The sequence below is a fragment of the Geotrypetes seraphini genome, chromosome 6 (assembly GCF_902459505.1).
Source record: "Geotrypetes seraphini chromosome 6, aGeoSer1.1, whole genome shotgun sequence".
Taxonomy (NCBI): domain Eukaryota; kingdom Metazoa; phylum Chordata; class Amphibia; order Gymnophiona; family Dermophiidae; genus Geotrypetes; species Geotrypetes seraphini.
The window spans coordinates 249,332,165-249,356,595 of record NC_047089.1 but is presented as its reverse complement, the minus strand read 5'-3'; the positions used below and the strand labels follow the sequence as shown (position 1 = coordinate 249,356,595).

The 24,431-nt window shown below is 41.5% G+C and overlaps 1 protein-coding gene across 11 annotated transcripts in view; it reads left to right on the top strand.

Moving 5' to 3' along the window:
* Window positions 1-24,431, top strand: part of CASK (calcium/calmodulin dependent serine protein kinase) — a 770,397-nt gene that overhangs the window by 715,134 nt on the left and 30,832 nt on the right. For all 11 annotated transcript variants that reach the window (XM_033947671.1, XM_033947669.1, XM_033947668.1 and 8 more), the window contains 4 exons: window positions 6,042-6,122; window positions 6,224-6,304; window positions 15,571-15,773; window positions 17,998-18,081. In XM_033947671.1, coding sequence (XP_033803562.1) covers window positions 6,042-6,122; window positions 6,224-6,304; window positions 15,571-15,773; window positions 17,998-18,081 — 449 coding nt within the window. The remainder of the gene's footprint in view (window positions 1-6,041; window positions 6,123-6,223; window positions 6,305-15,570; window positions 15,774-17,997; window positions 18,082-24,431) is intronic.

The window sequence follows — 24,431 nt, the reverse complement described above, 5'->3', positions numbered from 1 at the left end:
CACCAGTGTCAAAAGTTCAATAGAGAACTTTTAGCTCTATGGGACAATCCCTCCCAAACAGGAGCCCATATTCTCCTGAATTTCCTCCACGGACAAGGACAACTCCTCCAGACATCCAGATATTCAAAATTTAACAAAGTGAACAGTTAATTTCTCCACATAGTAAGGGTGGGCGCTTCTGCTTGACACCACAACAAAAGGATACATTTCTGGGCCAGTAAGGAGGCTTTTTGCAGTAACATGTTACCCCCCTCTAGACAAGCCCAAATGAACCACCTGAGAAAAAAGAACATCCGCCCTCAAAGGAATCTGCTTATGCAGAGCAGACTGCATGTACAGTGCAACAAAAGACCAAAATGTTTGGAGGCGGTCACAAGACCAAAACATATGAAGCAAGCCGGCAGGAGTGGACTGGCACTTAGGACACTGAGCATGAGAGGCATATCTGGAACCATAGGCCCAGTACGGAGATACATGCAGCTGGAAAAGAAACTTGAAGTGCTGCTTCTGCAGCACAACGGAGCGAGTCAGCCGAGGAAGATGTTTCATAAGAAGACGAACTCCAGTTCCCATAATATAGAAACATAGAAATAGACGGCAGATAAGGGCCCACGGCCCATCTAGTCTGCCCACCTTAATGTCCCTTCCCTTACCTTTGCCCTGTGAATAGATCCCATGTGCCGATCCCATTTGGCCTTAAAATCAGACACGCTGCTGGCCTCAATCACCTGTAGTGGAAGACTATTCCAGCGATCAACCACTCTTTCAGTGAAAAAGAATTTCCTGGTGTCACCTCGTAGTTTCCCGCCCCTGATTTTCAACGGATGCCCTCTTGTTGTCTTGGGACCCTTGAAAAAGAAGATATCTTCCTCCGCCTCGATGCGGCCCGTAAGATACTTGAACGTCTCGATCATGTCCCCCCTCTCTCTGCGCTCCTCGAGCGAGTATAGCTGTAATTTGTCAAGCCGTTTTTCGTATGGTAGATCCTTGAGTCCCGAGACCATCCGGGTGGCCATTCTTTGCACCGACTCCAGTCTCAGCACATCCTTGCGATAATGCGGCCTCCAGAATTGCACACAGTATTCCAGGTGGGGCCTCACCATGGATCTATACAATGGCATAATGACTTCCGCCTTACGACTGACGAAACCCCTTCGTATGCAGCCCATGATTTGTCTTGCCTTGGACGAAGCCTGCTCCACTTGATTGGCAGACTTCATGTCCTCACTGACGATTACCCCCAAGTCTCGTTCTGCTACCGTTTTTGCTAGGATCTCGCCATTAAGGGTATAAGACTTGCATGGATTCTGGCTGCCCAGGTGCATAACTTTGCATTTTTTGGCATTGAAGTTGAGTTGCCATGTCCTAGACCATCGCTCCAGTAGGAGTAGGTCGTGCATCATGTTGTCGGGCACTGAATCTTCGTCTGTTGTGCATTTGCCCACTACATTACTCAGTTTGGCGTCATCGGCGAATAATGTTATTTTACCTCGAAGCCCTTCTGCCAAGTCTCTTATAAAGATGTTGAATAGGATTGGGCCCAAGACTGAGCCCTGTGGTACTCCACTAATCACCTCCGTCATTTCGGAGGGGGTGCCGTTCACCACCACCCTTTGGAGCCTACCTCCAAGCCAGCTCCCAACCCATTTCGTCAATGTGTTACCTAATCCTATAGAACTCATTTTGCTCAGTAACCTGCGGTGTGGTACGCTATCGAATGCTTTGCTAAAGTCCAGGTACACGATGTCCAGGGACTCCCCAATATCCAGCTTCCCCGTTACCCAGTCAAAGAAGCTGATCAGGTTGGATTGGCAGGATCTCCCCTTAGTAAATCCATGTTGTCGGGGATCCCGTAGATTCTCCTCATCCAGGATCTTATCTAATTGGTGTTTGATTAGAGTTTCCATTAGTTTGCTCACTATCGATGTTAGTGTTCAGAAGGGGAGAGATCCTGGTTCCACACAGCTGCCACTACCTCAGGGTCCCAATGTGGATTATGGTTAAATCATTTTTATTGGTTTGCCATAAATGAGATCATAAAATGTACAACATCAGCGTATAGAACTCCAAAAACACAACATTCCCCAACTCATGTCTTCTCCCCCCAACCCCCTTCTCCAGCAACTATGGGGTTGACAAAGTGAAACACTATGAAGCAGTACAGGAAAACATGAAATATCCAACCAAATCAGTACCAAATTTGTCCTCTAATATAGGACATCAGTGTATTACTAAAAGGAGTCCAACACTGAGCAAAAAGATGACCAGCACGTGAGTCTAAATCCGGAATATATCGGCAATCAATAAGACTTGTTGTATCATGAGTGCTTTCCATTAGGGCATGGACAAAGCCAACAGGCCAAAATACTCTTTCTTCCAAACATAAGGGCTTTTCGAAGAAATGCCTTTCATCCCGGCTTAATGGGATGTAGGCGAGTGGACATAGTAAAGAGAAAACTGGGATGTAAACGCCAAGTACATTCCCATAGGCTCGCCACATAAGCCACTAGCTGCGACCAAAACTGAGAAATATAGGGACAAGCCCAGAACATATGTCCAAGTGTAGTATGAGCCTGAAGACATTTACTGCATTGGTCAGTAGCACATAGTCGCATCTTGTAAGCTCTGTTAGGTGCACAATAAGCTCTCAACAAAAATTTATAGTTCCGCTCCTTCTCTGCTGCTTGGAAAATATGTTCAATTCCAAACCATATTCCCTGTTTAATTATGTCAGCAGTGATAGGAACATGTATGTCAGTTGTCCACTTACGAGCAAGGTCCACATAGTCCATGTCTCCCGCAATTCCCAAGGTGGATTAAAGCAGCCCAAACTGACTTGATGAAAAGACACACTAATCCGAGTCTGGCAGGTCAAGGTCTCACACCACATTCGCCCTGTCTTCGTTCAAAGTAGCAGCATCTAAGGATCGGAGATAGTGAGACACCTGGCGGTAGAAAAGCCAATCTCTAGCCTCCAAGAAACCCTCCACCTGTAGGTCCTGGAAAGAATGAGGCACTCCCTCCTCCGACATCACATCTCACACATAGCAGAGACCACGAGCACTCCAGCGCTGCAAGTAAAGTTTGGAAGCATCAGGATCCAGATCTCGATTACCCCACAGGGGCATCAGAACCGTGGAGGTAAAAGGCAGATGCATACGCTTACACAACCATTGCCAACACTGTCTCATGGATCTCAGCAAAGGATGATTCCTGGTGGGAAAAATCCGATATGGGCGCTTGACGTGAAGATAATAATCAGATGTGTGGGGGCCATCAATTGTTGCTCGAGAGTGACAGGTGTGTAAAACTGAGTGTTCTTGATCCAGTCCACCAGATGCCGAAGAAGGCAGGCTATGTTATATCTCCTCAAATCAGGAAGCGCCAGTCCACCCCGCCTCACGGGGAGAGATAATTGAGCAAGAGTCATTCTGGGTTTTCTATTATTTCAAAGAAATTTGCATAATATAGTGTGATACTTGTTTATATCCTTATTAGTCATATACAATGGAAAGGTCTGCATCACATAAACCCACTTAGGGAATAAAACCATTTTGTAGAGTATAATTCGACCCCTTAAGGACAAAGAGAAGCGAGATCAAAGACCCAATAGATCCCTTGACCTGTTCAATAATGCTGTGAAATTTTCCTTATAGGCCCAGGATAAATTGCCGGTTATATCTACCCCCAAATATTTAAGTTTGTGTGCCACCTTGCGCAGAGGGAAGGGGATCGACCAATCTGCGTACGCATACCCACCTATAGCCAAAGCCTCTGATTTTTCCAAATTTGACTCCAAACCAGACACCCTCCCATGATCACCAACCAATTGCAGTGCCCTTTGGAGAGGCCGACCTGGTTGGATCAACAGGAGCAAAATATTATCCGCAAATGCCAGACAACGCACCTCCTCCCACCCCATAGACAACCCAAAAACCAATCCGTCCTCCCAAATCCGCCATAGTAAAGGCTCCAAGGATACAATAAAGGGAAAAGAGGACAACCCTGACGGGTGTCATACTCCACCAGGAAATAACCAGAAACCATACCATTAACCAACACCGCCGAGCCAGGAAGGTGATACAAAAAACGAACCATGGGAGCTACACTAGGGGTCAAAAAATGGCAATTTTAGAGGTAGGGGACCCTATCTCTAGCCCCAACACCCCCCAAAATATCACTTTTAAAGACCACCCCAATTTTCTCTTATAGGCTGTCATAACGCCTTGTACGCACTGTGCCATGCTTAAACTGGGAGCTAACAACTCATGTTGAGCCTTGATAATACATGATGATTTCCTCCAGCATGGGCAGGGTAAAATTGTCAACATGCAACCAGCAAGGTACACCCTAACCCTTAACCCTGTATCCACCACTGCATTAATAGGGCTAGCTGTCACTAATGCAAACCCCCACCCCTAGCTTCAGAAAATATTTCTGGTGAAACATAATTGGCTTATTTTCTTCTTCACAGAATAGTATCCATTTAATATAATTGTCAGAAGTCAGACACGGGGAAAGCTAGTGCTTGCACTGGGATTGGTTGCATGGAATGTTGCTACTATTTGGGTTTTTGCCAGGTTCTTGTGACCTGGATTGGCCACTGTGGAACAGGATACTGGGCTAGATAGACCATTGGTCTGACCCAATATGGCTATTCTTATGTTGTCTAAAGAACCACACAGAGTCCACAAGATACAGGCCCGTGGGAGCAAAACCAGCTCTGGAGACGTTTTACATGACAAGTTATTGTATACATATACTTACAAAGCATCACCTCTTGTGAACAGCACTCAATTTCTCAGTACCCCTGATGTATGGTCACAAACATGTAGATGTACTAAGTATTTAACAGAGACATGCTCACTTACAGTATTTTTATCACACAGCACATGCACATTTGGTGCTTCCCCAGTACATCATTTTAAGCTGCTTTAGGCACATGTTAGCACCTAACTCATCTTAGTAAATGAGAAACATTTTGCTTAGTAACCAGGGTTGTAAAAACAAGTATTGCTTTACTAGTGAAAGTATATATCATGGTGGCATAGGGGTAGGCAATAGGCATCCAAACCACCAAAGGTGTCCTTTTATCCAAGCAGCTCCTTGAGTCAAAACAGAATGAAAGTATGGAGGCCAGTGATCCCATGTAAATTTTCTCAATTCCCAGTAAAATGGAGCTCAAAACCTGTATTGATATATTGGAAATAAGAACATTTTCTAATAGAGGATTCTGCTATCTTGAGTTTTTTTTTCCATGAATTTTAATATAGATTTGAAGAGTGTTGGTCGAACATGGTTGAATATTCCAGTATGTGTCTTCAATGTCTGCTATTGCATCCAGGAAGATGATACATAGTGATTCAGTCATTTCCATGCAGTTTTCTACTCATCTGAGAAAATAAGGGACTGTTTTAAAATATTACAAATGAAGAAAAAGAGATTTGCCTGCTGCAGTTTTGCAATTCTAGAACATCCGAGGTGCAATTTAAGACTTGAGGAAACCCTTAGTCACAGTCAAATATTTTTAAAGAACTCCCCAATCTACCTTGCCAGCTACAGTATATAGACTATTGTGCCCACATATATGTGCCCTTTCTAATTTTTTTTCATTTTTTCTCATCCTTTGCTGAGGTTTTCTTGTTACTATATTCATGTCTTTTGCTGTCTGTTGTAATCAATCTATCTCTTCTTTTTTTTTCCTACTTTTGTGATTATATAAATAGCATGCCATTTTCATTAAATTTATTGAACAATGCATGAAAGGCATGCAGATTTGTCAGTAATAATGCATAGATCATGAATTTGAAATACATTTAGAGAAATTTAACTGTCAGAATCCTTATATTTTTGCAAATGACAGTGCAAAGAATTGAGTACTATCAGGAAAATAGAACTGTTATTGGTTATTCCTGGAAAGTTATTGTTCATAAGGGACAGCTTTGGTTGGTTCCTAAAACTGTACTTTATATTAGATTTGAGCATAAGTAAGAGCTTATTTGTGTATGAAATTAACATGAATACCTTTATTTTCTTTTCAGTTTTTGATCAATTAGATTTGGTCACATATGAAGAAGTTGTGAAACTGCCTGCATTCAAAAGGAAAACGCTAGTTTTGCTAGGTAAAAGTAAATATCTTATGCAGAAGTGAAAATGTGGCTTACAAATTCAGAGTTGTGTTTAAATTGTTGCTTTCACTTTTCTTCCTGTTTCATTAAAATAGGTGCACATGGTGTAGGAAGAAGACATATAAAAAACACACTCATCACCAAACACCCAGACAGATTTGCATATCCTATTCCACGTAAGTAGCTTCTGCTCTTTGACTCCTATTTCCTGGAGGGGGAGAGTGTGGCGCTGTGGTTAAAGCTACATCCTCAGCACTCTGAAGTTGTAGGTTCAATGCCACACTGCTCCTTGTGACCCTGGGCAAGTCACTTAATCTCCCCATTGCCCCAGGTACATTAGATAGATTGTGAGCCCGCCTGAACAGACAGGGAAAAATGCTTGAGTACCTGAATAAATTCATGTACAGTGTTTCCCCGTGAATTCACAGTTCTGGGACTCACTAATTCGCAGTATTCTCCAACCACCTCTTCCTGTACTAAAGTCGGGCTACACCAATCAGGAGCTGCATGTCAAAATAGCTTCTGATTGGTGTAGCCTTGAGTAACAGGAAGCGGCGGTCAGAGCATACCGCAAGTGATTTTCTAAACTCGCCAGCGCTCCAGTTGCCCTCTCCTGCCTTTTGACAGGCAAAAAAACATATTTGCAGTTTTTTGAAATTCATGGAGGTTGCTGGAACGAAACCCCCTGCTAATATCAGGGAAGTACTGTAGACCAGTGTTCTTCAACCACCGGACCATGGACCGGTGCCGGTCCACAGAAATTTCCTGCCGGTCCACAGCGCCAGCATGTGCATCAGGCCCAAAGCTGTGTTCTTCAACCGCCGGTCCACGGTGCGATCGATGCGGCGTTATCTTTGAGCCAGCTCCCTCTTCCTCACTGATTCAGTGCGCAAAGCCACGGGCAGTGGCTCCTACGCGCATCCTGTGCCTGAAACGGAAGCCTTCTCTCTGACATTGCAACATCAGAGGGAAGGCTTCCAGATAAAGCACGGGACGTGCAAGGAGCTGCTGCCCACAGCTTTGTACACTGCATCAGTGAGGAAGAGGGAGCCGGCCTGAAGATAATACCGGGGGTGGCATAAAATGGCCAGGCGGGAGCAGGCCAGAAGGTAAGGCATAGCATGGAGGGAGGGAGATAACAAAGGTAAGGGGGAATGATTTTATTTTTGAATTTAGTGATTGAATTATGTCAATTTTGAGAATTTACATCTGCTGTCAGTGTGCTTTGTGTAGTTTAGGTTTTTTTTTTAATTCTTTATTCATTTTCAATCTTACATCAAGTGTACAAATAATAAAACATTTGTGTAGTTTAATTTTGTGGTTAACCATTATGTGGTGTTAAGATTATATTGTGTATCTGTGAAAAATGAATGGAAAAAATAGTGTTACAATTAGTACTATTATGGGGGCAGGGTCTGGGGTGGAGATTGGGTAGAGATGGGCGGGGTCTGGCCCACGACTTAGCCCAGTGTTCATCAACCGCCAGTCCACGGACTGATGCTGGTCCACAGAATAATTCTTTTATTTCTGCCGGTCCATAGGTGTAAAAAGGTTGAAAAACAGTGCTGTAGACCTTTCTGAGCTCTCCTGGGAGAACAGTATAGAAAATTGAATAAATAAAAGTAAAATGCTGTACAAATTTCACAGAAAAGCTGTTTGTATAAACATTTATAGATATGTGACATTATAATTTTTGATGCAAGGGTCACTTTTGTAAAATGAGTTTGAGTGTGAGAGCAGAACCTGCTCCAGCCAGCTATTCAAGTGCATAGAAACATGATGGCAGATAAAGGCCAAATGACCCATCCAGTCTGTCCATCTGCAGTAACCATTATCTCTTTCTCTCTCTCAGAGATCCCACGTGCCTATCCCAGGCTTTCCTGAATTTAGACACAGTCTCAAATGCATGACCTTGCATTTCTTAGCATTACATTTTAGCTGCCAAATTTCAGACCAATTTTCATACTTTTTCAGGTTTTTCTTCACATTATTCACCCCATCCTGGGTGTCTACCCTGTTGCAGATTTTGATATCATCCACAAAGAGGCAAATCTTACCCAACAGACCTTCAGCAATATCATTTATAAAAATATTAAAAAGAACAGGCCCAAGAACAGAACCTTAAGGCACACCACTGGTAACATCCCTTTCCTCAGAGCAATCTCCATTGATCACTACCTTCTAACATCTTCCACTCAACCAGTTCTTGACCCAGCCTGTCACTTTGGGACCCATCCCAAGGGCACTCGGTTTATTTATTTAGACGACTGTGTGGAACACTGTCAAAGGCTTTGCTAAAATCTAAATAAACCACATTTAGCGTACGCCCTCTATCCAAATCAAGGAATTGATCAAATTTGTCTGACAAGACCTACCTCTAGTGAATCCATGTTGCTTGGGGCCTGTAATCCACTGGATTCCAGAAACTTCACCCTTCTCTGTTTTAAAAGTGTTTCCATTAATTTGCTTACCACAAGTCAGACTTACCTGCCTGTAAATCCCTACTTCTTCCTTACTTCCACTTTTGTGGATAGGGACCACTTCTGCCCTTTTCCAGTCCTCGGGTACAACTCCCAACTCTAGAGAAGCATTGAAAAGGTGAACTTCCCTAAGTTCCTTCAATACCATCCGGCCCCATTGCTTTGTCTCCTTTATTTTAGCTAGCTCCTCATGAACACAACCCTCTGAAAATCGATCAGGGTCTACCACCCCTCTATCCAATTCTTTGGTTACCCAGTCAAAGAAATTGATCAGACTTGTGTGACAAGACATACCTCTAGTGAATCCATGTTGCCTTGGGTCCTGTAATCCACCCGGATTCCAGAAACTTCACCGTTCTCTGTTTTAAAAGCGTTTCCATTAATTTGCTTACCACAGAAATCAGACTTACCGGCCTGTAATTCCCTACTTCTTTCTTACTTCCACTTTTGTGGAGAAGAACCACATCTGCCCTTCTCCAGTCCTCCAGTACCACTCCTGATTTTAGAGACTCATTGAAAAGGTCAGGTCAGCAGAGCTGACCAGAACTTTCTTAAGTTCCTTCAGCATCTTCAGATGTACACCATCTGGCCCCAAAACTTTGTCTTTATTTTAGCTAGCTCCTCACAAACAACTGTCTGAAAATCGATCAGGGTCTACTACTCCTTCATCCCTATTCATGTTTGTCTTCTGTGGTCCTGCTCCCTGCACTTCAGCCGTAAACACAACAGAAATATATGTTAAGCAATTCAGCCTTTTTTTATCAGTTTCTCCATATTTCTCCCCTTCACCTTTGAGTCTCACAATGCCACTTTTGCACTTTCCTATCACCAATAAATCTAAAAATGGTCTTGTCTCCCCTTTTTACTGTATCAGCTATTTTTTCTTCCATTTGCATCTTTGCTTTCCTGATTACACAACCAGCCTCTTAACTTTTCCAGATACTTTTGCATGTCTTCCTCTTTCTGTGATCTTTTGTAGTTTATGAAAGCTAGGCTCTTATTCCTTACTTTCTCAGCTACAACTTTTGAGAACCAAAGCGACCTTCTTTTCCTCTTACTTTTACTTACCGGTACTTGCCTCACAAAAAGGTGTGTAGTCCTTACAATTATTCCTTTCAGTTTTGCCCACTGCATTTCCACTCCTAGCCGTTCCCATCCAGACAACAATTCCTTGACGTAATCCCCAATCTGAACAAAATAGTCTAGAATCTTCGCTTTTTTTATTGAAATTTATTAATGTATCCAAACAAGTATACAGGATATGGGAATTTACACAAAAAATATATAAATATTATTTCTTAATACAACTTAAATTAGTCATAGAAAATCAGAAATCCCATCAAGCCCACATCATTGAGGAGAAAGAATTATATTACATAATAACATAAAATTTAGTAATCAATAAGGGATAACACCCTTAATTTTATAGAGGCATTTATCTATTTAAACTCCTATTTTCATTGAAATTATCATAACCAAGAAAGGAAAATTCTACCCCAACTTACAAAAAGGAGGGTTACTAAGAATGTTCAAGAAAATACTCTAATTGAATAGGATAAAAAAAATACGTAATCCTTATCCTGAAAAGTTATCAAACACTTACACGGAAATTTCAGAAAAAATGTGGCACCGGATTCCACTACCTTAGATTTCGAAGCTAAAAAAGCTTTTCGTCTGTTGGGTTACTCTTGCCACATCTGGAAATATTTGGATTCTAGCCCCACAAAATATTGCCTGTTTATTTTTAAAATATAGTTTCATTATCAGTACCTTATCACTCTCATTTGTACATGAAACTAAGAGGGTAGACCTGGTTTGTATTGTATCTTGTGAGTCTTCAAGAAATTCCGTCAAATTCATATCAATAGAAACCAATTGGTCTAGTCTTTGTTCCACTGTAATTTTTTGTTTCTTAGGTATATAATAGAGTGTAGAAATAGGTACTGATTCAGAGTTAGTTAAACTGATTCAGAGTTACGAAAAAGAATCTCAGGAAAGATCAAACGTGTTTCAGGAAAATTAATCAGTCGCAAGTTTCTTGCCCTTGTAGCATTTTCCTTTATTTCTAGTTTAACATGTATAGAATGTGAATTCTTTATTGCTGACATGGAAGATGCTTGTAGGTTAGAAACTTGCTTCTCTATCTTAATTGTGCGTTCATCCAAAACTTTAATATTAGAATCAACTTTCACTAGTTTTTCTACCACCTCCTTTGAAAAATCCTGAGACTGAGTCATGACTAATTTCAACATTTTCTCCATCCTAATATTAATTTGCCACAAGTCTTTTAGAGTCACTTCCTGTTTATTTTCTTCAGAGCCTTCCAGATCCTCAACCATTGGTGTGATTTGAGGCATTTTTTCATAGGATACTACATGGGCAGTCTGGGGCGCTGAGGCTTCCTTAGAAGCACTAGTACCAACTTCGGGTGCCAGTTGAACAGGATTTAAAGGAGGGAGAGGAAGAGTTCTTTCAGGAGAGCTAAGTGAGGCTCTTGAAAATTAGTCTGTTTAGTATTAACCTCTATAGATGTCAAATGTTTATCCATTGGGCCTGAAGATACAGGAGTTGAGACTAACTTTTACTTTACATTTCCCCGTTAGAAGAAAATTTTGACAATATCATTATACAGACATAAATCAAAGGGGAAACCACTCACTAACCTCGCTCCAACTGTCTCCAAGGAGCCTGGTGTGCCCCTTTGGCCATGCCCTGTGGCCACGTGCCACAGAGGCTGCAGCGTTTTTAAGTCAGATGGCAGGGGCCTCGCTGATGGTATAGGTGCCCCTCAGCAGCACTGTTTGGACCTTTAAAACGCTGAGAAGACAGGGAAGCAGCAGGTAATAGGCATGAAAAGCCCCTCTTTCCAACTGCAGACACCTCAGAAATATGCTCTCTCTCCCCTCTTTGCTTTTGAATGAGCCTTCTCTATACCCATCTTAATATTAAACTGTACCAAGTAGTGATCACTGGATGCCAGATGATCATCCACTGTAACAGAAACACTTTCCCTGTTTATAAGCACTAAATCCAGTATGACCTCAACCCGCATGGGTTCCATTACCAACTGCTGGAACAGTTCTCCTTGTACAAAATCCAGGATCTCCCTACTTCTAGAAGTCCCCGCAATAGGGATGCCCCAATCAACATCTAGCATGTTAAAATCACCTATTAATAAAACTTCCCTTTCTTAGATAGATTCTGAATGTCTACTATTAAATCTCTGTCCACTTTTTCCATTTGTGAAGGAGGCCTGTATTTCACACCAATGTATATATATTCACCATTTCCTCTTTCCAAATGGATCCACAGTGCCTCTTCCTTGCCTTGCATACAACACAGAGCAAAATGTGTTATTTGTAGGTTCATATAAAGACTTATAACCACTCAGAATAGTAATAAATCTGACTTCAGCTGCTAAAAGTATGACATGTCTCCCTATATTTGGCTCTAGAAGTTCAGGTGTAGTCTACACACAAGATGAAAATTGCCAAGCGAGAAATATGTATATATTATTTATTATAGGATAATAATAATAACAGCTAATATGGCAGGCAAGCTTAAAAAGTAGATAATAAGGATTATACAAAGTAGATATTTACATATATATTCTGTTGAAGGACTACAATAAGAACGTAAGAATAGTCTTACTAGGTCAGACCAATGGTCCATCAAGCCCAGTGGTACATTCTCATGGTGGTCAATCCAGGTTTCTAGTACCTGGCCAAAACCCAAAGAGTAGCAACATTCTATGCTACCAATCCAGGGCAAGCAGAGGTTTCCCCCATGTCTTAATAACAGACAATGGACTTTTCCTCCAGGAATTTGTCCAAACTATTCTCTGAGTGAAAAAAGTATTTCCTTGCAGTTTCATCGAGTGTCCCCTAGTCTTTGTAATTTTTGATGGAGTGAAAAATCAATCCACTTGTACCTGTTCTATTCCACTCAGGATTTTGTAAACTTCAATCATATCACCCCTCATCCTTCTTTTTTCAAAGCTGAAGAGCCCTAACCTTTTTAGTCTTTCCTCATACGATAGGAGTTCCATCCCCTTTATCATCTTGATCGCTTTTCTTTGAACCTTTTCTAGTGCCGCTATATCTTTCTTGAGATAAGGAAACCAGAATTGAACGCAGTACTCCAGGTAAGGTCACACCATGGAGTGATACAGAGACATTATAATATCTTTAGCTTTGTTAACTATCCCTATTTTAATAATTCCTAGCATCTTGTTTGCTTTTTTGGCCACCACCACCACACATTGGACGGAAGGCTTCATCGTATTGTCTACAATGACACCCAGATCCCTTTTTTGGGACACTAACCTCCAAGCATCCGGTAACTGTGATTTGGGTTATTCTTCCCAATATGCGTCACTTTGAATTTGGCCACATTAAATTTCATCTGCCACTTGGACGCCCAGTCTTCCAATTTCCTAAGCTCTGCCTCCAATGATTTCCTGAAAAGACTTTGTATCTGAGAATAGAACTTATCCTTTGCAAGCTAAGGGCAGACAAGTATCTAAGCCTAAAAACTACAGATGTGATCCTTTCACTCTGGAATGCATTGACAGAGGTTGTGGTAAGAGCAGATAGCTTAGCTGTTTTTAAGAAGGGTTTGGACAATTTCCTGGAGGAAAATTCCATAGACTGTTATTGAGAAAAACATGGGGCAAGCCATTGATTGCATTGGATTGGCAGCATGGAATGTTGCTACTCTTGGGTTTTGGCAGGTACTAGTGACCTGGATTGGCCACCATGAGAACGGGCTACTAGGCTTGATATACCTTTGGTTTGATCCAGTAAGGCTGTTCTTACGTTCTCATTGCGGCTGGCAGCATCCTTGGTGATGACATCCAGTTGGTGAAGGTAGTTGGTATCGGGGATAAACTAGACACATCCCTGCACAGCACAAAAAGCTAGACTTCCACAGTCTGTAAATAATGAGCTCCTGAACACTATGTAGAGGTACAATTCCTAGATATTACTGGCAATTTGGGCTCCTCTCTTTAGAGAGATGTGTACACCATCAGCTCTTCTCTTTTTTGGAATCAAAACTCTCAGCAAAGCCCAGTCTTTGCTGTGCTCCCCAACAGTTACCAGTTGACTTCTGGATCAATCAGGTTTTATATACACCTATAAACATAGAAACATGATGGCAGATAAAGGCCAAATGAGACCCATCTAGTCTGCCCATCCGCAGTAACCATCTAACCTGACTTGCAGATGATATACAACATCAGATAATGAGAGATTTTTAGCCATCCAGATGATAACCCTTATCAGTTCTGGTACAGGATGGTTTGCTAACAAGGATTACCTCATTCCTCTGTCATATGTGTAAACAGCTCTCCCCCTAATCTTCAGACAGGGAGTATGTCAACCAGAACAGTGCTAAAGAAAGTCTTATAGTATCCCAAGTATTACTCAGAAAAGATAGTTCATGGCTTTGTCAGGCTTCAGGCCTGCAAAAGGTAAGAAACAGGGAGCACACCTAGAAATTAAAATAGTCTGTTAAAATACTCTTTATCCTCAGCCTGTCTCTCCTCAACTCATCTTTCTCAAAACATTCTTTCTTTTCATCTCTTCTCCCCCAGTACAAATTCTGCCACCACCCCATCCTAGCTAGTCTCAGCCCTCATCCTCCTCTCCTAACAGTCAACTTCATAATTGCCCCACCCTAGCCCTTCCAAACTAGTTATCTCTGCTGTACCTTCCCTGAATGCTTGTTTCCTGTGCCATCTCTGGCAATTTGCAGCTCTTCATGAGTTTGAGCCATGTTGGTACCTAAACTCCTTCACTGCTCATAGATCTCATGCAAATAGCATTGTAAGGCTCAGATTCTCTGAGACAGATAGTGCATGAGAGAAACATAAGAGCTGTTCCAAAACAATGCCAGCAACAATCCTGTAGATGAAGGGCATTGATGGAAGAAAGTGAAGGAGCTGCCACTGACACGTGAGCCTTTCAGTGAAGATCACCTATTATAAAGTTTAAAAGGGTTCTAGGGGTGATCCAAGGAACTGCAGACCAATGAGCCTGGGATCTGTGCAAGGCAGAAGGTAGAAACTATTATAACAAAATTATTGAACATGTGTTAATGGAACAATGGCAACTTGGATTTATCCAAAGGCATTCTTGCCTTATCAATGTGCTACGTTTTTTAATCAATTTAAAGGGGCTCCAGCATTAATCCTGGGAGATTTCACATAAAATTCAGCAATATCCCAGTGATACCATCCATATACTAATATATTTTAGAATAATCTCATCTTCATCAACAGAAAGTTATAAATTATTCACAAATAATAATAAAAAAGGACCATTAGAGAGGATAAATGTTATTTCAAGCAAGCAGTGCTTTACTACTTGCAGCTCACCTTAAATCATCATCAGTCCCTACTTTGTTTAATATAAAGTTTTATGTTATAGGTCTTATGTTTTTTAAATTTCTAGATTTCTAAATAAACAGTAATCAAACTTGCATTTAGCTTGCTAGTTTGGACCCACTGCCAACAACATGCCCAGTGTTTCATTTCCTTCATTAGGGAAGTGGTCTGCTTCAAAACAGAAAAAAAAATCATAGCTTTTTTCAAGATCCACAACAACTTCTCACATTTTCACACCAAAGCACTTTGCTGGTTCTTATATATAACACATTTTACTTTACATATGCAACTCAAAACATTTTGGCGGCATTCTAGCTGCCCTTTAAACTCATTATCACATAACTGGTAGGCCCAGTCTGATTAGAAGAAGGCTCACAATGCTTCTTTCCTTGATTTATTTAAATTACCACTCTAATTTGACATTAAGGCCATTCATTTTCATTAAATCCACTTGAAAAATCCAATGTTGTTCCTTGTAATTCAATAAATATTCAGATAAAAGAAAGAAGTTGAATATTGACCAGATTAATGCAACCTTAGCTTTTATTCTTCTCTTTATTCACTGAAACCTCAGACACAACCAGACCTCCAAAGAAAGATGAAGATAACGGGAAAAACTACTACTTTGTATCACATGACCAAATGATGCAAGACATCTCCAATAATGAGTACCTAGAATATGGCAGCCATGAGGATGCTATGTATGGGACTAAACTGGAAACGATACGCAAGATCCATGAGCAAGGACTAATTGCAATACTTGATGTAGAACCACAGGTATTTGCCAAAACACCTTAGTAAGATTCAGTGTTTTATTGTGCAATATGTGCTGTTATCTGCTGAGTAAATACATTTGAGTGCTATGTAGGTTTCTTAAGCTTTATACAATGTATGATAATGATTTGCTTATTGTGCAGACCAAAGCTCTATCCCACATAGACTCCCCCAGTTCTGGCTTGGACTTGTATGAGAAATCTCAGGAATCTTCTTGTATGCAGTATGGTATGGCTTGTGGGTCAGTGGTACTGCTGTTTATCCTAGGACAAGCAGGCAGCATATTCTCACATGTGGGTGACGTCATCCACGGAGCTCGGTACAAACAGTGCAAAAGTGTACTGTCACTTTAAAATAAATTTAAGTTTCAAAACTACCTGTACTGTGCATGCACCAGTGCCGTCCCGCCCGACATCAGCTTGTCAGACCATCAAAAGTTCTGTTTTCCACAGAGCTGAGAAGCTGTGTTCTTTGGAGTTAGTCCAAGGTGCATCAAACTTGAGTTTTTTTGTACCTTCCTGTGTTTATTTTCTTCAGTGTTTTACTTTATTTCCTTTTTGGTTTTCCCCTTTATCAAAAGAATTTGATTTCTTCTACTTTTTGTTTTTGGGCCTTCAGTCCCTAGCCAGCTGATCGGGGATTCCTGTGCCGTGATCAGCTCAGCCACGCCTAATTTTAGCTTTTGAAATGTAATCCAGTATTTTGCTGACCCACATTTCAGGCGTCTGTTGCAGCCCTAGGGAGAAGCCTAGTGCTGCTTAAGCTCGCCCAAGTCCACTTCAATGCGAAACCACACCCAGCCTTGGGTGAACTTAAGTGTCTCTAGGCATCTCCCTGCACCTGCGACAAACGCCTACAGTATAGGCGGCCTGCCTCAGGGCTTTTTTAAACACACATTCTGATTTATAGAATCTGCCCCTGTGCGTGTAGAATGAGTGGTGGGCTCTGAATAAAAGATTGTTGTGATATTATGAGATGTATGTTTGAAATTGCTTATATTTAATGAATAATAAATATGTTAAATTGTTTAATTCTAATAAGCTTTGATTGGATGGGATATTTCCTTTGAAAAAGCTATTTTAGGATAATCCCAAGGTAGTAACTTATTGTTCATAGTAACAATTATCACTGTAATGGCTGGGCTAGATAGGAGACTGTTAAAATAAGGAAAAATCCAGAATAGTTATCAATAGAAACTCATAGCACCATGTTTAATTTCTGACATGCCATTCTGCAGAATCTGTTTGTAACCAAGCTGAAAGCCCAGAGAAGAAGGAATAAAAACTGCTAGATCACAAATAATAACAATAAATAACTATATAATCAACTTGGATTCTTTTATTTTTCCATACTGTTTCATTAGATTTCATTCTCTGGTCCACCTAACTTGAAACCATTTTGTCTACTAATGATGCCATGGATGACATACCCTTCTGTCTAATCTTAGTTTAAACTAATTTGACTAACAGCATTTTTGAAATTCAATCTTGCTAATATGATTTTATTATTTTTTTCCAAATCTTTATTCATTTTTTCATCTTACATCAAGCACACCATATTATATCAATTGAATCATATACATTGCTTGAAATTTTCCATATATCATCTTAAATACATAAAATATCTCCCTCCCCACCCACCCTTTTCACAATATTATAATCAAAAATAACATACATGTATTGTATTCATAAATATTGATAAAACCTATAATATAACTATAAACCACCCCTTCCCATAATTATAATTATACTTTCAGTGTAAAAAGGCGTCTAATCATTACAATAAGTTATCGATGGTCCCCAAATCTTTTTAAAAGTACTGTATTAGAATTCCCTTTTTGTATGGCAATTATTCTTTCCATTTTGTATATATGGCACAACGAATTCCACTAGAAGGTGTAGTTTAGTCTAATGTAATTTTTCCAATTTCTAGTGATATGTAATAGTAATATGTGATAGTAATATGATTTTTTTTTAACTGGATCATTTAGCTGTTGCTTTGTCATTAATGCACAGCAAGTGCTGTAATAGTGTCAGGAGAAGCTTCCTGGGCTCACATTTATAGGGCTAGATTCACAAAGCAAACTTATCATGTACTGATCGGTTTGCAACCTGATTTTACTCCAGCCCGATTCACTTACCTCTCTGCCGATCCGATTTTGATCCACGCATGCAAATTGTATAATTAATTGCTTTTCTACAGTCATTCTTGTTTATCCATTCTGCAGGCTTTGAAGGTCCTAAGAACATCAGAGTTTGCTCCCTTTGTTGTTTTTATCGCTGCACCTACGATTACCCCAGGTGTTTATGAGGTAAGGATTCCTACAATTATATTATCACCTCATCTAGACAGAGTTAACATGATGACTGTATCCATTCAGTGAACATACAAACATGAATTTAACTAATACATAGCTCACATTTGTAGGTTAAGCAGAAAAAAATGAAATATTTAATTGTATTGCTAGGACTCTGATAAATGGTATTTTCTCCATGGACAAGCAGGATGAGCCAGCAATTTACTGATGCCATCATCCAGTGGTGCCATGAATATTAGCTTTCATAGGGCTCAGAAAAACCTAGAAGGCTTGTTTGTGCATGTGTTACCCCTTACCTCCACATTACCCACCTGTTCTGCTTCAAATTATTTGATCTGTCCAGCTAGATCAGTGGTCTCAAATTCGCGGCCCGGGAGCCACATGCGGCCCACCAGGTACTATTTTGAGGCCCTTAGTATGTTTATCATAATCACAAAAGTAAAATAAAACAGTTTCTTGATCATGTACACGTCTCTAGCTATAAATGGCAATATTATTATTAAAACTTAGACAAAAGGAAAGATTTATAAACCATAAAGAGTTTAACCTCATGCAAAATTGTTATTTCTTTAATAAGACGTTAACTATTTTTTCTGTGGCCCTTCAAGTACCTACAAATCCAACATGTGGCCCTGCAAAGGGTTTGAGTTTGAGACCACTGAGCTAGACAGACTGATCCTCCTATTCTCCTAATCTTCTCTTTCTTTAGTCTTCAGTTAAGTCATCTTTTGTGTTTTATTTGTCCTTGCCATATTTCCAGAAACCATTCCACAGTGGCAGAACCCAATACAGTTTAATACAATATGCAGTTTTATATACTGTCTCTGCCCATAACTCTAAACAGTTCACAAAGAAGCATTCAATTTAAAAATCTAGAATTTTAAACAGCATAAGAATTACAGTACTCCCCCGATATTCACGGGGGTTCTGTTCCAGGAACCCCCGCGAATCTTGAAAAACCGCAAATACAGTTTTTCATAGGGGAGCCTGAAGAGGGAAGCGGGAGAGGGCAGCAGGAGAGCAGCCGGAGCGCCACGAGTGCAGGGAATCACTCAAGGTACACTCCGACCGCCTCTTCCTGCACTAAGTCGGGCCTTATCCAATCGGGAGATGCGTGTCAAAGCAGCTCCTGATTGGATAAGGCCCGACTTAGTGCAGGAAGAGGCAGTCAGAGTGTACCGCAAGTGATTTCCTGCATGCGGCGCTCCGGCTGCCCTCTTGTTGTTGGCGGTTCGCGGTTGGAAAATACCGTGAATAACTGGGACCGCAAACCAATGACCGGGGGAACACTGTATACATAAAAATTTATATTAAACAAAGTAGAGACATGATTTAAAGTAAGCAGCAAATGGTAAAGCACTGCTTGTTTGAATTACATATACCCCCTCTGATGGGCCTTTTTATTATTATTTGTGAAGAATTTATGACTTTCTGTTGATGAAGGTGAGATTATTCTAATATTTATTCTCTTACATCCCTTCTGAATTCCATACGCTAGGTGTTAAATCCCAACCTGCAGTCCAGGTGTTGCAGAAATTCACAACTTTTCTGAGCCTATGCTGCACCCCCTTAGCCTGAGAGCTAGTAAACAAATCCATTTACAATTTTTGCAAGCAGCTTCTATTTCTTATTTTTTCACTTAAAGTTCATTTCTTGGTGGCTTCGGTGCCTTGAGACCCCTCCCCGGTGGTCCCCTGTCAGAAAAATGGACGCAGTCCTGCGGCGCCAGATTGCAGCTTCACAGAGAAACTCTGGTGGATCTGTGGAGCCAGCCTGCAAAGTGCCACCTTCTTGAAGTACCCGGGGTCCCTTCACATGGGAGTCTGATGGTCGGTGACCCTGTCACAGGTTTCTAGCGCAGGTTGTGTGTGTCTTAATGGAAACCCACTTGGGTTTCAAGGAACAGGCTGCTTTTCCCACCCCCAACCACACGTGGCAGAGGATCCGTGGGGGCGAAGGTTGTAGTCGGTGTCTGGCCAGCTGGCAGTCCGAAGATCTTCCATTCTATAAATTTGGTGCTGTTTCCGAGACAGAAAGTCCTTTTTCTGCACTCAACTACTTTTAAAAACGCTGACAAGCAAAGGCACTACAGACCTGTGAGTACTTCCATTATTTCCTATGGGAACTTCGGGGGTGGCTTGTGGAACGATTTAAGACATTTTTCACAGTTTCTGTGGGTAGGGTTTAGTTGTAGAACAGACTTCTAGGCAGCTGAGGATCCAACTTACAGAGCACAGACATTGCGTGACTGCTGAGAAAGTTATAGAGCCGTTGGTAGAACATTGCATTGCTAAACAGCATGTTTTCTCATCTTTCGGCTGCTGGGTTTTGGAACAAATTACAGATGACTGCCCGGCGCAGTGAAATTCGACGCCAGTTGTGTCAGAAAGAGCAGCGATGGATATTTGGTCTGCAATCTGTTGCTTCAGTTGGCCTAGGATTACCAGACGTCTGGATTTTCCCGGACATGTCCAGTGGTCCGGACGGCTTTTCAAAACCTGGCACTTTGTCTGGGTTTTGAAAAGCCTCCACAAATCACATCGGGCAGGGAGGAAATCCGCTCATGCACGGATATCACACAATGACATCACGCAGGTCTAGGGGAGTCCGGATTTTCCAATTGGAAAATCTGGCAGCCCTAAGCTGGCCTGAATCATGTGGTGGAATGAAGGGCGTTCCTGTAGGTGGAGCTCTGGTGATGTCATCTGCTGACTGGTTTTTAAAGCGACGATTCTAATCATTCAGAGCAGTTTCTGACTAATGTCCTGTGAAGAAGCTATTCCCCTGATTTCTGTAACTGAAACGGAGGAGTGAGTTGGCTGAGCTGTGCAGTGGCTGTTTAAAGCTATGTAGAGTTTTATTCTCTATAGGCTGCTATTGGATTTTTGACTATTTTGAACTGTTTGCTTGAACTGAATGATTATTTTGCAGGATTAAGTTTTTAGTATGCTGTTATATACAGTATTCTGTTATATACACAAATTTTTTATTTTTTTGGATTGTGTTCTGACTTTATTTGTGGCAGCCTTTGACTATTGCACTCTGGGATACAGCACTGCTTTTCTGCTTCCCATTGCTCCTATGCTGTTTGGATTTTGTAAATGGTTCACCAGTAAAGGACTGCTATAGGGTGAACTTCCATGAATACTGAATTTGAGCAGGATTATGACTTTTTTATTTTTGTGTTTTTCCTATTGTTAATTGAGACACTTAAGAAATTTTGCTACACTGAAGTGAAGTTTTTTTTCTGTCTGATAAGTGAACGTACTTGCTTTCAGCAGTAGCTGTTATGTTAAGTTCTATGTTATTTTGTGAGGTCTTTTTTCTCCACTTAGTGCTTTGTTTCAATTTCCTCATTCTCAATAAAAGAGGACAGAGTTATTGTGTATTTTCTGGTTAGTTCTATCCTAACTAGTGTTTATATTTAGGGTTTAGGCCCCACACCTCCTCAGACCCCCAAATTGATATTTTTTTATTTCATTTTTTTGTTTATTTTTGGCACAAATTTGTGACGGTGGCCATCTTGGATTTTAAAATAGATCTTTTTTTCTAACCTTTATTTCTGCCTTAAAAAACCCTCAATTTGACTCAGAATCATTTGGGTTGGGCTCCCCAGTTGAATGCGGACATTGATTGCACCAGATTGGTGCCAGATCAGTTATTGTGTATCATATGCTGTAGAGCACTGGGGGAGGGGGCTTCTGACTTTGCTTCCTCCGAGTAATCTTGAGCTGGAGAGCAGGCCTGGGTCTGTGCCTTCTGAAGAAAATCTCGCCCAGAGACTGTTCTGAAGTCTGGTGCAAAATGCCTGCATTAAGAGTCTGGGGACTCTTTTGGCGCGATGCATGTACCTCAATAGAGCCCTGCCATAGTTGCAGAGTGAGCCTTTTCACCAGATTTTATTCGGCTCCTTTGAATGGTGCATCTTCAGACCCTGCTCGTTTGACACAGCTGGCGGGTACACATCGGGGCTTTTTTGGTCTGTTGCGTCTGTGGCAAAGCTTCCTGATTGGGAGCCCTCTTTATGATTCTGCTGTCTCCTGTCACTGTATTTAATTTGGATCTATCTGATGCTTTTGCTGTGACTGGTCTCCTCAGCCACCCTGAGCATCCGGATTTGGGATGCTGACCCTTCTTCGCATTTTAGGCAGTTTTCTGTCCGCCTCTTTACGGATGATGTTTTGAAAAGGTTTGAGGGCAGGCCTTAACTAGCTAGGGCTATCCTTTGACTGTGATTGCCATGTTGCTTCACAACAAAAGGAAGTCCACAGTTGGCGGCCTGTGTGAATTCTTGAAGGTGTTACCAGGCCTGGTGTGCCCTGCGACTGGTGAATCTATCTCGACCATCGATTCCTCAGGTCTTGGAGTTTCTGAAGGATGGCCTGAAGACGGGCCTAGCTATAGCTTTGCTCCATGTACAGATTTCTGATGTATTGTGTATGGGCCCTCCTTCTATGAGGGTCTCACTGGCAGCTCATCTGGATATAGCTCAGTTTCTGCGGGACACTCTGCTACTTCGGCCTCCATTGCGCCTTCCCTGTCCAACCTGGAATAGTAATCTGGTTGTTTGCTCTCTGGCACGTCCGCATTATGAACCTTTGGAGCAGGCATTTCTGATGGATTGCACAATCAAGATGGTCTTCCTGGCGGCTGTTATCTCAGCACACAGGGTCTCGGACTCCAGGGATCCCTTTCTGCGTAATACGGATTCTGCATATTGTCCCTTCTTTTCTCCCAAAAGTGGATTCTGCTTTCCATGTGAATCAGGAAGTTCATCTTCCTGCTTTTGCTTCCTCTGGGTCGAGAGAGCAGAACTGTCCTTGGATGTGCGCAGACTGTTATTGCAATATCTGGAGGTCACCAATGAGTTTCGCCTCTCTGATCACCTGTTTGTTCTGGCGGGTCCTGCCTGCAAAGGTAGGCTGGCAGGCTTTGAAAGCTACCATTTCCAGGTGGGTTCACATGGCCATTTCCACAGCTTATGTGGCAGCCGGAAAGAAAGCCCCCCTCGCAGTGTGGAGTCACTCAACCAGAGGTGTTTCATCCTCTTGGGCAGAGTCGTTGGCTGTTTCTCTGGACGAGATTTGCAGGGCCGCTACCTGGTCTTCCTTACATACTTTCACCAAGTTCTACAGGACTGATGTGGTGGCCAAGCAGGATGCTGCTTTTGGTGCCTCTGTTTTGGCAGCAAGCTCATCAGTCCCACCATGAAATTTTGGTCCCAGAATAAAGTGGGATTGTATAAGAACAAAAGATTAGGTTCTTACCTTTGCTAATTTTCTTTCTTGTAAACCCACACTTTATTCCTGGAACCCGCCCCATTCTTTGCTGATTCGCAGATTGTCTGCCTTTACAAGTGCTGATAAACTGGATTTCTGTTTTCAGACTAGCCTTTATAAGAGTGTCATCTGAATGGGTTTAGCACTTAGTTTGGAGGGTGGTCCCTGGTTCTGGCACCCCCCCCCCCCTTCTGATAATGAAGGCTGTGTCTCCCTATAGCACTCACTGTCTTGTCATTCGGGTTTATACTGTTTAATAATAATAATAATAAAACAGTTTATATACCGCAATACCATTAAGTTCTATGTGGTTTACAATAGATTAAGCGAGGTACAAATTGATTGAATTTAAGAGGGGGGAAGAGGAGAGTTAATAGGACCGGAAATGCGTTGTTGAGGAGAAAGAGATTAATAGGACAGAGGAATCACTATGGAGAAGAAAGACTTGGTCTCTTATTTTTCATTGTTGCTGTTTTGCATTTGTTGATATGAGCAGAATTGATTTGCTTGTTGGGGAGTTGTCCCTGTTTCTCTCTCTCTTGTTGTCCTCTACAGATGTTCCTGGCTGCTTTTATACTGACTGAGGAGCTGGGGTACTTACATAGTGATGGGGAGCGGTTTAAGTCTCTGAAATTCTGAGGCTTCCTACAAAGTCCTGGTGGGTAGGGGGAAATAATAACCCACTAGTCCCGGAATAAAGTGTAGATTTACAAGAAAGAAGATTAGCAAAGGTAAGAACCTAATTTTTTTCAGATTTTTTAAATTTTAGTATCCTGATATAGACTTATCTGATAAGCTTGCATGCATAAACACTCATAGTGTAATATAACGTTGTTACAATAAATGATAACTTTATTGCTCAGGCACAAACTTATTGTAAACCCTTCCAGGAAAGGAACAAAAACACTACTGTACCTGAATGTAGCTCACCTTGAGCTACTACTTCGAATGACTACCTAAAAAAGTTTAATTTAAGATGATATGGCAGGGACGCTTGGGCTAGGCCGGTGTGACCTACCCGGGGCCCCATGCCACAAGGAATAGAATTTGTTTGTGACCTGCCAG